The sequence below is a fragment of the Metschnikowia bicuspidata genome, assembly GCF_001664035.1.
Source record: "Metschnikowia bicuspidata var. bicuspidata NRRL YB-4993 chromosome Unknown METBIscaffold_6, whole genome shotgun sequence".
Taxonomy (NCBI): domain Eukaryota; kingdom Fungi; phylum Ascomycota; class Pichiomycetes; order Serinales; family Metschnikowiaceae; genus Metschnikowia; species Metschnikowia bicuspidata.
In genome coordinates this window covers 162,867-174,634 of record NW_017387736.1, presented here as the reverse complement: position 1 = coordinate 174,634, position 11,768 = coordinate 162,867, and the positions used below count along the sequence as shown (strand labels likewise).

The window sequence follows — 11,768 nt, the reverse complement described above, 5'->3', positions numbered from 1 at the left end:
GTTTCGAGAAGGCGTTCATGTTACTCAAATATTCTTGAGCGGCCCGGTCTTGTTCTGCGTCGCTGAAGTACATTGTCGGGTTGAAGGTCAAGGTCGACGTGTCTTTATTTGTCTCTGCGCTCATTGTAGTTTCTCCCATGGTCGTAACTAAGCGGCGCTACCAACTATTATGAAACAGCCTGGAGCTGTCTCTTAAACTACGAGTAGATCGGTTTATAGATAGTTCAGCCTTAGTGGATAGGCCTAGTCTATCTGTCGTATTCTCGATCTCTAAAAAGTGTTATCCTTCTTCAGGGATGTCTCAGCCTCACGCTCCTTTATAGTTCGGAACCCTTCTATACAGTAGGTGAGGGGTAACCCCGATCAGGAATGTTTAGACTCTTCGTCCTTCGTATTATACAGGATGCCCAGAATCTATAATCTGGCTCATGTCGTATCATAACATCAAATCTACTTTCTGTATATTATTTATAACTGGATTTCTCAGAGGTTATCAACTCTTACTTGTGGGAGAGGCCACGGGATAATATAGCTGTCTAGGCGAGATAGGTCGCCTGACACGGGATAGGCCGTTGGCTCAGAGGATAAGACTGATAAGCTTATCCTAGTAATATTGATACCGGAAGCGTACGGTAGTAACGGAGAGTAACCTTTATTAAGGTGATCTACTCTTATGTAATAAGGCTTACCCTTCTAACTAACAGGGTGTTCAATCACCTTCATATTCACTTCTCTCCGTCCGGCATATACGACATGCCGGACGTCACGTGCACATTATACCAACGTGCCACGTGACTAACAGACTAATCCCAGAGGATGGTAACATCCTCGGGAAAGTACTGTTACAGATATCAGTTTTGGCATTTGCATGATCATAAACTTTACATACTAGTTGGTTTAAGAAGCATTTGCGATTCGAGGTATGAGGACAGACAAGTAATACAACGCTCTTTCCGGTTAAAAGCCAGACTCTACCTAAGTCAATTTTGGACGGGCCGAGCTAAGACACTTTGTACGTAGCTGGGAGCTGTTTAAAGGTTTTTTATATATATTATTCATATATTTTTGCCCCTTTAATCAGATAAATCTACCATAAAAAGATGCAGGCCGGCAACTATTAGGAAAACCTGCGATCTGCCCCGAACTGAAGACGATGAAACGCTGGCAAAAATCTTGGAAAGCATTATACAAAAATGGTTGGTGCAAAAGAATTTTACAGCCATTCATCTATTCAATCACGTCTTATATACCCCCTTCATAATAAGGAAGTAGGGGTGTCAAGATTCGAATGCAGGTTGTAGGTTGTGTTTGAAAAGCTGTTATAGCGATCACAAGTTAACCCACCTCTACAATGAGTGTGAGAGTGTGCGCTTTTGGTGGCAAAAGATTGGCTTTCAAGCTCCAATGCACTTAAGGGAGAAGCTCGCTTTTCAATTCCTCCTTTGACAATTTAAGAAACCTTAATTGGTTTGTTAAAGTCGCTCGCAGGGTTTCTTTGCTTGAGGCAAGACGTACATTTGTCTTTGCCGCCTGGTCAAATGAACTATGGTCACGGGCCCTCGGGAGAATAGATCCTGTGGACCGATGACATTTAGTTAATTTCATTCAAGTGGTTGACATTGGTTATGGGCAGAGTCTTTTTGTCGCATGCTCTTTGGGAGATCTCGTGAATTGGTGCTCGCACCTACTCACCTGAGCTAACGTTGCGATCTGGTTCAGGTATTTTCTTTCTAGTTTTTCGTTAGCGGTGAGGTTTTACATCTCTCCAGTGGCACCCTTAATATTCTGTCTCTGATAAAAATCTGACTCCAAGACTATGGCGGGCCTCTTCTGGGATTTGTTCTAGCTTTTGCCTCTACTGTTGTATAGTTTTCTTTCTTTAATGAGATTGAACTACCAAATAAAAGGCCACGAAAAGGCACCGGCGCTTCTGAACAGAGCTGGACGCTCACGGGAGATTTTTCGAGGGCACGTGATCATCTCCTTCATGCTTGCTACTGTTCTACTTTCGGGCCCGCCCCAGCCCTCGAGATCCTTTTCCCCACCGGACCCCCAGGCTGCGTCCACCAAAAACACGTTCAGGTTTGTTGCAACAAATTCAGTCGACCGAGCCGTGACACCCTATTCCGGTACTCCGGCCGGTACTGCGAGGCCCAGCACTTGCCGGTCGCCCGGTGTATTCGGAAGGCCGCGCACTGACCGCTGGCCCCACGAGTCGATATCCGCAACCCCGGGGATTTCCGCTCGCAGCCCGTAACGGTGGTGTTCCCAGCGCGCTTCGTGACTGGTTTCCTGGATTCAAGATAACAAAAATAAAAATAAAATAACGCGGCCCTGGCAAATAGCAACGCCCCGCAAAAGCCGGCGCCGCGCTGCGGAGGTTGTGACTGTTTGCTCTGAACATAAGACCTTGAAATCCACCCCGAAAAGCCCCACGCTGTAGGAATCACTGACACTGAAGACACTTTCAATTATCACTGACCCTTTAAAGTATCACTGACGCTCTCAACTGAAAGCACTGTCAAGTATCTGAAGATACTGCAATTATTACTGAGAGCATTGTCACTTATCACTGAAAGCACTGTCAATTAACATTGAGAACAGCTGAAAACTGAAAGCGCAATCACTGAAGACACTGTCAAGTATCACTGAAGACACTGTCAAGTATCACTGAAGACTGCCAATCACTAAAGACACCCGCACACCATGTCCATCCACAGTTCCGAAACCGAGTCGCAATCGGATTTCGAGCGCTTGGAGTCTACGTTGCCTGACCCGCTCCGCAGAAGCGCCTCCGCGTTGCTCGACAAGTTGTACAGCAGCTCGGCACAGGTCCACGAGTCGCTGCTGTCGAGAGTCCGCGCCAACCAGGAGGCGCTGAACACGTTGGCCGGCGGCATCCTGAAGGACCAGCACAACCGCTTGCTCTCGCGGCTCTCGCGCTCCGAACATGGCCGCGAGGGCTCGCCCGTGCCCGTGCCGCGCCCGGCGTTCAACGAGGACATCCACAAGCCCGCCATGAACACCAAGCAGTCGTCCACGGGCGTGTTGTGGGTCACCGAGCGGGCCACCGAGTGCGGGTTCCGGGGCAACGGCGACGAGGACTGGGCCAACTTGGGCCAGGGCGCGCCCGAGCACGGCGACACCGTGCCCGGCTCGTTCAAACGGCCCACGTCCATTCCCATCACGGACGTCAGCAAGGAGTACGCGCCCACCGCAGGCATCCGGGAGTTGCGCGAGGCGGTGGCCACGTACTACAACGAGACGTACCGCCAGCACTCGCCTTCCAAGTACACGTACAAGAACGTGTGCATCGTGCCCGGCGGGCGCGCGGGCTTGATCCGGATCGCGTCCATCATCAGCGACTGCTACTTGTCGTTCTTCTTGCCCGACTACACCGCGTACGCGGAGATGCTCTCGTTGTTCAAGAACTTCTCGCCCATCCCCGTGCCGTTGGACGAGGCGGACAACTACGAGATGCACTTGAACACCATCGCGTTGGAGTTGCAGCGAGGCGTGTCGGCGTTCCTCACGTCCAACCCCAGAAACCCCACGGGCAAGTGCATGTCGCGCGACCAGTTGCGCCGCCTCCACGACATGTGCCGCAAGAAGTGCCTCTTGATCATGGACGAGTTCTACTCGCACTACTACTACGACGAGGGCTGCACCGGCGACTCCATCTCGTCGTCGCTGTACGTGAAGGACGTCAACAAGGACCCCGTGCTCATCTTGAACGGGCTCACCAAGGCCTTCCGGCTCCCCGGCTGGAGGATCTGCTGGATAGTCGGGCCCGAGGAGTACGTCAGTGCGTTGAGCTCCGCCGGCTCGTTCTTGGACGGCGGCTCCAACGCGCCCTTCCAGTACGCGGCCGTCGATTTCTTGGAGCCGTTGAGTGTGCGCAGAGAAATGAAGGCGCTCCAGATGCACTTCAAAATGAAGCGCGACTATGTGATTGGCCGCTTGGGCAAGATGGGCTTCTCGTTCACCGACAAGAACACGCCCAACTCCACGTTCTACCTCTGGCTCAATCTCTCGCACCTCCCCGGCAAGCTCAGCAACTGCCTCGGGTTCTTCCACGAGTGCCTTCACGAGAAGGTCATTGTCGTGCCCGGGTTCTTCTTCTTGATCAACCCGCAAAACTTGTCGCGCCTCGAAGACGTCATCTGGTACAACTTCGTGAGAATCAGCTACGGGCCGGAGATGTCCCATTTGGAGAAGGGCATGGACGGGATCGAGAGAATCTTGAGGCGCTTTGACTGCTTGCCATACTAGCGCCTTTCTTAGCGACAACGGCCCGTGCGCCTCCGTCACCTACAAAAATGTAAACATTTCCCGATTGACAAGCACACTCATTAGTCGTAGATTCCACATCCACGCTATCGGTTCCGTGCATACACTCCTGTCTACGCGGCGTGCACCCAGCCGTATACTGCCCCACTACCTAAAGGGCCTGGCCTAATAAACTTCGGCAAACATGGCCTTCTAGGGTCCTGTGCAGCTGGACTCGCGTCCTTCCTCCCATGTGCCTTAATTGGGCGGGCAGGGCAGCCCACTGCACAACGCCCCTCCGGCCCCAGATCACATCGGTGGATCGCATGTCTGCTGCATGCAGGTGCGTCCCGTCCGCCGCGAGGAAACGCATCGAATCCGGGGAAGCCGCCGCGTCACGTGCGCGCCCTCTTTGCTATCCTACAAAACTGGGCCTTTGTCAAGACTGCTCCAGAACACCAAGCTCCGTGGCCACGAACGACCCGCCCCAGAACCCAGCAGAATTTTCGCGCATTTTTATCCAAGATGCTGGAATCTCTCATCGGACCAGACTCGACGCCTCGGATCGGCGCTGTGCCGAGTGACGGCCACCCTCAATTCAGCTACTTCCAGGTGCTCACCACCATGGTGGTTTTCCTTCTGCGCCTAGTGTGGACCGCCAGCAACTACACGCTAGTTGTGTTGCCCACGTGGATCATGTCAATGCTCCAGCGGCAATTTCTGGTCACGTTGTCCTTGCTGCTGATTGCCGTGCTGGCATGCTTGCTAGTTTCCATCACGTACTACGTGGTGCGGCAGCGGTACTTGCGCAAGTATTCTGCCGACACCACGCCGCCCAAAAAGGACGCGCCGGCGGCCCAGTTCAGCCAGGGGCTCGACTACGTGGCCGGCGCCAAGAAAAAACGCGGCACGGACCGCTCCAAAAACTACTTGGACGAGTTTCTCAGCGCCATCAAGGTGTTTGGGTACTTGGAGCGGCCCGTGTTCCACGAGCTCACGAAAAACATGACCACGCAGAAGTTGGCGGGCGACGAGATCTTGTGCTTGGACGAGGGCGTCGGGTTCTCCATTGTCGTCGAGGGCACCGTGCAAGTGTACACGAAAATGGACGATGTTGCCGGGCCCGTGGTGGACTTTGAGTGCGCCGCCGAGGGGCGCGAGAAAGACGAGATCTTGCTCGTGTCCAACCACCGCTACCACCTCTTGAACGAGGTCAAGAGTGGCTCGTCGCTCCTGTCGCTCCTCAGCACCGTGGACCTATTCAAGTCCGATGCCGTGGGGGCATACAGCCGCAAGCATTCGGCCTTGGGCACCGACTCTCCGGCAGGCTTCCCGTTCAATGCAAGCGGCACGGCTTCCTTCGATGGCCAGGCGTTCATGCACCGGTCGCCATCTTTCCATGCCAGTCCAAACGGTCTCAAGATGCCGGAGAGTCCTGTGGTCAACAGCGCCGTGTCGCCCCTGGAGGGCCTGTTCCACGACACTCTCCCTGCGATTATTGCTCGGCCCAAGGCGCTGCAAGACGTCCAGGAGTCCACCGCCACCATCGCCATCATCCCGTGCCTGGCGTTCCAGCGCGTGTACCACAAGTTCCCCAAAGCCACCTCGCACATCGTCACCATGGTGCTCACGCGTCTCTACAAAGTGACGCTCAGCGCCGTGCACAACTACTTGGGGCTCACCAAAGAAGTCATGGAAAGCGAGATTGCCTTGAACGACATCAGCGCCGAGTGCAAGCTCCCCAGCTACCTTGCCGAGGGCGTGCTCGAAAGCTTGCGCCACCAATGGACCGAGGCCCCAGCCTCGGAGCTCTCGCTGCTGGTGCGTGTGATGCCTAAACTGACGAAGAAGGCCCGCAGGCACATGCGCGAGAACTCATCACGTTACGTGATCCTCGCCTCAAGGTACAAAGCCTCCCACCCGGGCGACTTGCTCTCGGCCGTGCCCTTATCACGCCGCCCCGATTTCAACCGCATGAGCCTGGGCTCTGCTGAGAAAGACGTATCGGCGCCGGCGCCCAGTGCCAGGCCCTTGTTGCAAAAGGCCTCTTACAACAAGTCCTATGCCCCCACTCTCGCGTCCATCCAGTCGTCGGTTGATGTGCGTGAGCGGTGCTTTTCGGACGAGCGCGAGGAAACAGAAGAGACGTCGTTGCGCACAGCAATCGTGGAGAATCTCTTCAAGTTGCTAGGCATCGAGGAAGACCAGTTTGGGCCCGGCTTCCAGGGCCTTCAGACTGGCCACACGTCGGCCAGCTCGAGCGTGGTAGGCTTCTCGCCGCTCTCGCAGGACACCTCGACCCCAATGAACTTTGAGCGCTGTTTTTACGACTCTCTTCCCGAAAGATCTCGGACGAACACGTTGCTCAGGTCTGGTTTGTCGGGCATTGCCTCGCCTTCGGAAAAGTTGTACACGACATTCCACCAAAACACAGGCAAGCCCGAAAAAGGCCCAGAAACCGCGAGTGCCAGGATAGCCAACTCACAAGAGCAAAACAATTTGGCCAACGGGCTTGAGCCAAGTTTCTCCACAGTCAAAAATGCATTCAGCAAAAACATCGAGGTGAAGTATTACGCTCCTGGAACCGCAGTCGTGACCCAAAATTCGTTTGACACGGGCCTCTTCTATGTCATACATGGGAGATTGGACGTCTCCACGTGTCACAAAAACGACGGGGATGACTCAATGGGCACGTCGGTCAACAAAAGGCTTTACAGTGTGAATCCCGGCGGATTGGCTGGTTATTTGAGTACCATTGTAGGATTCCGCTCTTTGGTCTCGGTAACTAGCTCTTCAGAAGAAGGCGCGGTTGTCGCCCATATTTCTAAGAAAGATTTCCTGACGCTCTTGGACAAGTACTACTTTTTGCAGCTCCCTGTGGCATCAAAACTCAAGCACTTGTTGCCCAGCATGATCAAAACCATCGACTTCGCCCTTGAGTGGTGCCACATCCCTGCTGGTGGTGTCTTGGCAACACAGGGTGACCTCGCAAACGGATTTCACATAGTGCTCAGTGGTCGGTTCAGAGTAATCAGGGATAATAGCAAAAAGGTGGAGTCTGGTATCTACCATCATAACCAAAGCCTTGTGGATGAAGCAAACGCGCCGCAGATCGGCGACAAAGAGGAGAGCTATGAAGTCCTTGGGGAGTATGGCCACGGTCAATCTATTGGCGAGGTGGAGGTCTTGACTGCTACAAGGAGAACTAATTCTTTGATTGCCGTGCGTGATTCCGAAACAGCGAGAATCCCAAGAACTTTGTTTGAGATGCTTTCGTCGCAAAACCCGGCTATAATGGTACAAGTCTCGAGAATTGTTGCCAATAGAGTGCTCAAGAGTAATGACAGAGAGAACTTCGCCACGCTTGCCACGTCTAATCATTCAAGAGCAGCGGAAGTTAACAAGGAATACAAGACGATTACAATACTTCCGTGTGTCAGTGGTCTTCCTGTTAGAGATTTTGCCGATCGCTTGACCCTGGCATTGCGTGCCATTGGTCGGAATGTCATTGCCCTTGATCGAGCCTCCACTTTGACCCATTTGGGAAGGCATGCATTTGATGAACGACTTGCACATTTGAAGCTTTCAGGATACTTTGCATATCTTGAAGAGAAGTACGAGACCGTTGTTTATGTCTGTGATACCCCCTTAAAGTCTAAATGGACCTCGACTTGCATTTCGCAAGGAGATTGCATCTTGCTTTTGGCGGACGCTGAAGACGACGAGTGTGCAACGAACGTGGGTGACTACGAAAGATTATTATTGAAGCTCAAGACGACCGCAAAAACAGACTTGTGTCTCATTCATTCGGATAAATCAGTCATTCCAGGCTCGACGAGTATTTGGTTGCAAAACCGTATCTGGGTACAGGACCACCATCACGTCGAAATGGCAATTTCAAGGGACCGGGCCGTTAACAAAATGAAAAAGAAAAATAATTTGCTTTTAGAATTGGCCATGAAAATTAGCAGCAAGGCTAACCCAAACATTAAGCATAAGCTCGAAAACGTGAGGTCTCGTGCTCTTGAATCCTGGATGAAACTTAACAACAGGGTGAACAAACATAATGAAGTTCCCGTTGCTCACAAAAATGATTTTATGCGCTTGGCTAGGATTCTTTCTAATGAAGCAGTTGGGCTTGTTCTAGGGGGTGGAGGCTCGCGTGGTATATCCCATGTTGGAGTTGTCACCGCTTTGGAGAAGCATGGAATACCTGTTGACGTGATAGGAGGTACTTCTATTGGGTCTTTCGTGGGAGGGCTATATGCAAAGGAGAACAACATTGTGTCTATCTATGGAATGTCGAAAAAGTTTTCCAGTCGAGTTGGTTCTCTTTGGAGGAACATCTTCGATCTCACTTATCCTGTAACTTCGTATATCACGGGTTACGAATTTAACCGAGGTATTTCCAAAGTGTTTGGCTATCATGAAATCGAGGATTTCTGGATCAAATATTTCTGCAACTCTACGAACATCACAATGTCGAAGATGGAAATACACCAGAGAGGCTATGCTTGGAGATTTATCAGAGCGTCAATGTCATTAGCTGGGCTTCTTCCACCAATTGCATACAATGGTTCAATGTTATTAGATGGGGGCTATCTCGACAATCTTCCTGTTCTGGAAATGAAGAACCGCGGAGCGAAGTATATCATTGCCGTGGATGTCGGCTCAGTGGATGATAGAACTCCCATGAACTACGGCGATACATTATCAGGTTTTTGGGTCCTCTTTAACCGAATTAACCCCTTCTCAAAGCACCCAAATGTTCCCAACATGATGGACATTCAATTAAGACTAGCTTATGTTGCTAGTGTCTATGCCTTGGAGATAGCTAAGAAGACCCCAGGTGTGATCTATCTTCGGCCTCCTATCGACGATTACGCCACTCTTGATTTTTTGAAGTTTGACGAAATTTACAATGTCGGATTGGCATATGCCGATGAGATCTTGACCCGGTGGAAAGCAGAGGGAAAATTCCCCGCCATTGCGGGAATGAGCAAAAAAAATCAAGATGAATTTCTTGATGGACGTCCGATTTACAGAAGAAATTCTATATAATAGAATTGATACTACCCGATTGTCCTCAAATGTATCCCCGTTGTAGTTGTTTCTATCGATTTCTATTATACCATATTTTTATGGCAACCAACTTCTTGAAATTCTCTTGGATATTTCTCCCGAGGAAGTGAGAGAGTTGTAGAACGTCTCTACAATGGGATGTGCCCTCACACGCTCCTTTCTGAAATTCAAAACCTGGAGGCCAGCACGAGACACAGCTCTGGAAAGCGCCACGTATGCTTGGCCGTTCTCAAAAATTCGTGATAAGTCAACTCTCACTTTTTGCAAAGTTTGACCTTGCGACTTGTGAATCGACAATGCCCACGCAAGCATAAGAGGAAATTGTACACGAGAAACTAAAACCTCATCTGTCTTATCATCAACAATTTCCCAGCGCTCTGGCTCCATCAAATGGTCCCTTGTAGTGATACCGTCTGGACAAATAAAGCGGACCAATGGATATTCTTCTTTTTTAGAAGTCTTCTGTAACTCCTGAATAAAGTTTAGTTTTCGTTCCGTGTTTTCATTGATGAACGGCACAAAAGATGAGCCTGCCTCGAAAGGATCAGCAGAACTTTGTGAGCATTGGTCCACTTTCACATTCTCCGGATTCCCTTTTTCTTCGGTCTTATGAGTCGTCTCCGCGGAATTTTCCTCTGCAAGGAACTTTTTGGCCAAAAAATTGAACACACTGTCAGATGCTCCCTCTTGAGAACGTGATCGGCGCAATTCCTCTGTGAATTCTTTAAAGCCCAAATTAGGCTTTTCTTTTTCTATTCTCTCACACAAATATGTGTCTCTGTCCACAAACTTGATGATTGTTCCCAATGATCCATTCACCAATGTATCATCGATATTCTTGATGCACATTACCTGTGCATTTTCTTTTAGAATCAATTCACGCGGGGCCAAAAAGTTGTTGAGCATTTGCGCTTTCACAGCAGGTGGTAAAGCACCACCGTCAATGGCCACATATTGTTTCGTTCTGCCAGTGATTCTATTCAACTTCAGGTTGTTCGCCCTGTCAACCTCAACTCTTGTTGCGTAAAGTTCGGTTGGCACAATACCTTCTGGGCATTCTAAAGGTCTCATAAGCCGGCGAAACTCCAATTCTGCCTCAGGACTGACAATCCCGTGTCTCATATCGTTCAACATATCAATGAATTCCTGATCACCCTTTTGACGGAAGACTTCCTTCAAAACAATGCTGTGGTCCAAAATCTCATCCCACGCCTTGGATTCAAAAGCAAAAACAGCCTCATCTTTCTTCAGCGTTCCGTCGGTCAAAATCTCGTTTCTACTTACAGGTGGGAGCTGGTAGAAGTCACCGCAAATGATTATCTGGATACCACCGAAAGGTTTGTCCGGAGCTCGACGGACATTGCGCGCAATTTGGTCCAAGTGGTGAAACAATCTTCCGTCTATCATTGAAATTTCGTCTATGATGAGAACTTCGGTTTCTTTCCATCTGACAAATGCTTTCCTGTTCTTCTTCACGTTTTTTATCAAAGATTTGAGATCTCCTTTTCCCAACCCAATTCCAGCAAAACTGTGCAATGTGATGCCGCCAACATTACATGCAGCTAGACCCGTCGAGGCAGTAACAGCAACGGTACCGGGTTTCTTCATTTGTTTGATGGCTTTGATTATGGATTTTAAAAGAAAGGACTTTCCTGTTCCTGCAGATCCTGTGAAAAAAATTGACTTGCCTGCTTTTGCCAACTGGAGCACATGGTTTTGTTCTCTGGATGGACGGATTGCAGTGACCACTTTCTCAGGCTCACGCAGCATTTCTTTTTCACTGAATCTCCCTGTGTTTTCCAGAAGATGTAGACTTGGTTTCTGTGTTGCCAATTGGATTGTGGGGTTTGCGTCGTGAGCCAATCTGACAGTTTTTGACATAAAGGACGCAGACGTTGTAGAAAACAGACGAAATTGCATCTGCGACTCATATGACTGGAATTTCTCTGGCGAACTGACTCGTGCTCTTTTTAATGCCGGGCTAGGTATGCTTCTTGGGGACGAAAAGCGCACGGACGAGTGTACGGCTTCGAACAGCACATCTGCCACGGGAGCTTTTGCATGGTTCTCGGGCTTCACTAGTTTTTGCGCCACACTAGAGTCTAGTAGTGGCTTTTTCGGGGAGCTTAAGAGATCATCTTTGGGTTCCAGCTTGCATGAGAAATACGGCTCCGGGGAGCTGGGGTCAGACCACGGCTCAGACATTAGATCTTTGAGTAGATCCTCAGATACCTGCTCACGTCTGATGGGCAGGCTTCCCACTTTTATCTTCATCTCTTGCCTTGGCTTCTGAACCTGCAGAAATATAGGTAGGAGAGGTTGTTTTGGTGGTGAGAAAGCCAGTGATTCTGTAAGCGTTTCGACCGCCTGTTTGGTGGGCTTGCTTTGTGAAGCGTGTGTCTTAGAGAGAGAGTTTG

The 11,768-nt window shown here is 50.3% G+C and overlaps 2 protein-coding genes across 2 annotated transcripts; both read left to right on the top strand.

The window, feature by feature from the left end:
* The first annotated feature begins 2,482 nt into the window (after positions 1–2,482).
* METBIDRAFT_214740 (uncharacterized protein) lies at positions 2,483–4,533 on the top strand. The gene has a single exon (XM_018855076.1). The coding sequence runs from the start codon at positions 2,707–2,709 to the stop codon at positions 4,270–4,272; it is 1,566 nt and encodes a 521-aa protein (XP_018710016.1). The 5' UTR covers positions 2,483–2,706; the 3' UTR covers positions 4,273–4,533.
* A 360-nt stretch (positions 4,534–4,893) lies between these two features.
* Positions 4,894–9,964, top strand: METBIDRAFT_79508 (lysophospholipase; the record flags this gene model as incomplete). Its single annotated transcript, XM_018859077.1, has 3 exons — positions 4,894–6,534; positions 6,676–9,227; positions 9,838–9,964. The coding sequence occupies 3 exons, from the start codon at positions 4,894–4,896 to the stop codon at positions 9,962–9,964; spliced, it is 4,320 nt and encodes a 1,439-aa protein (XP_018710015.1).
* Between the last annotated feature and the right edge of the window lie 1,804 nt (positions 9,965–11,768).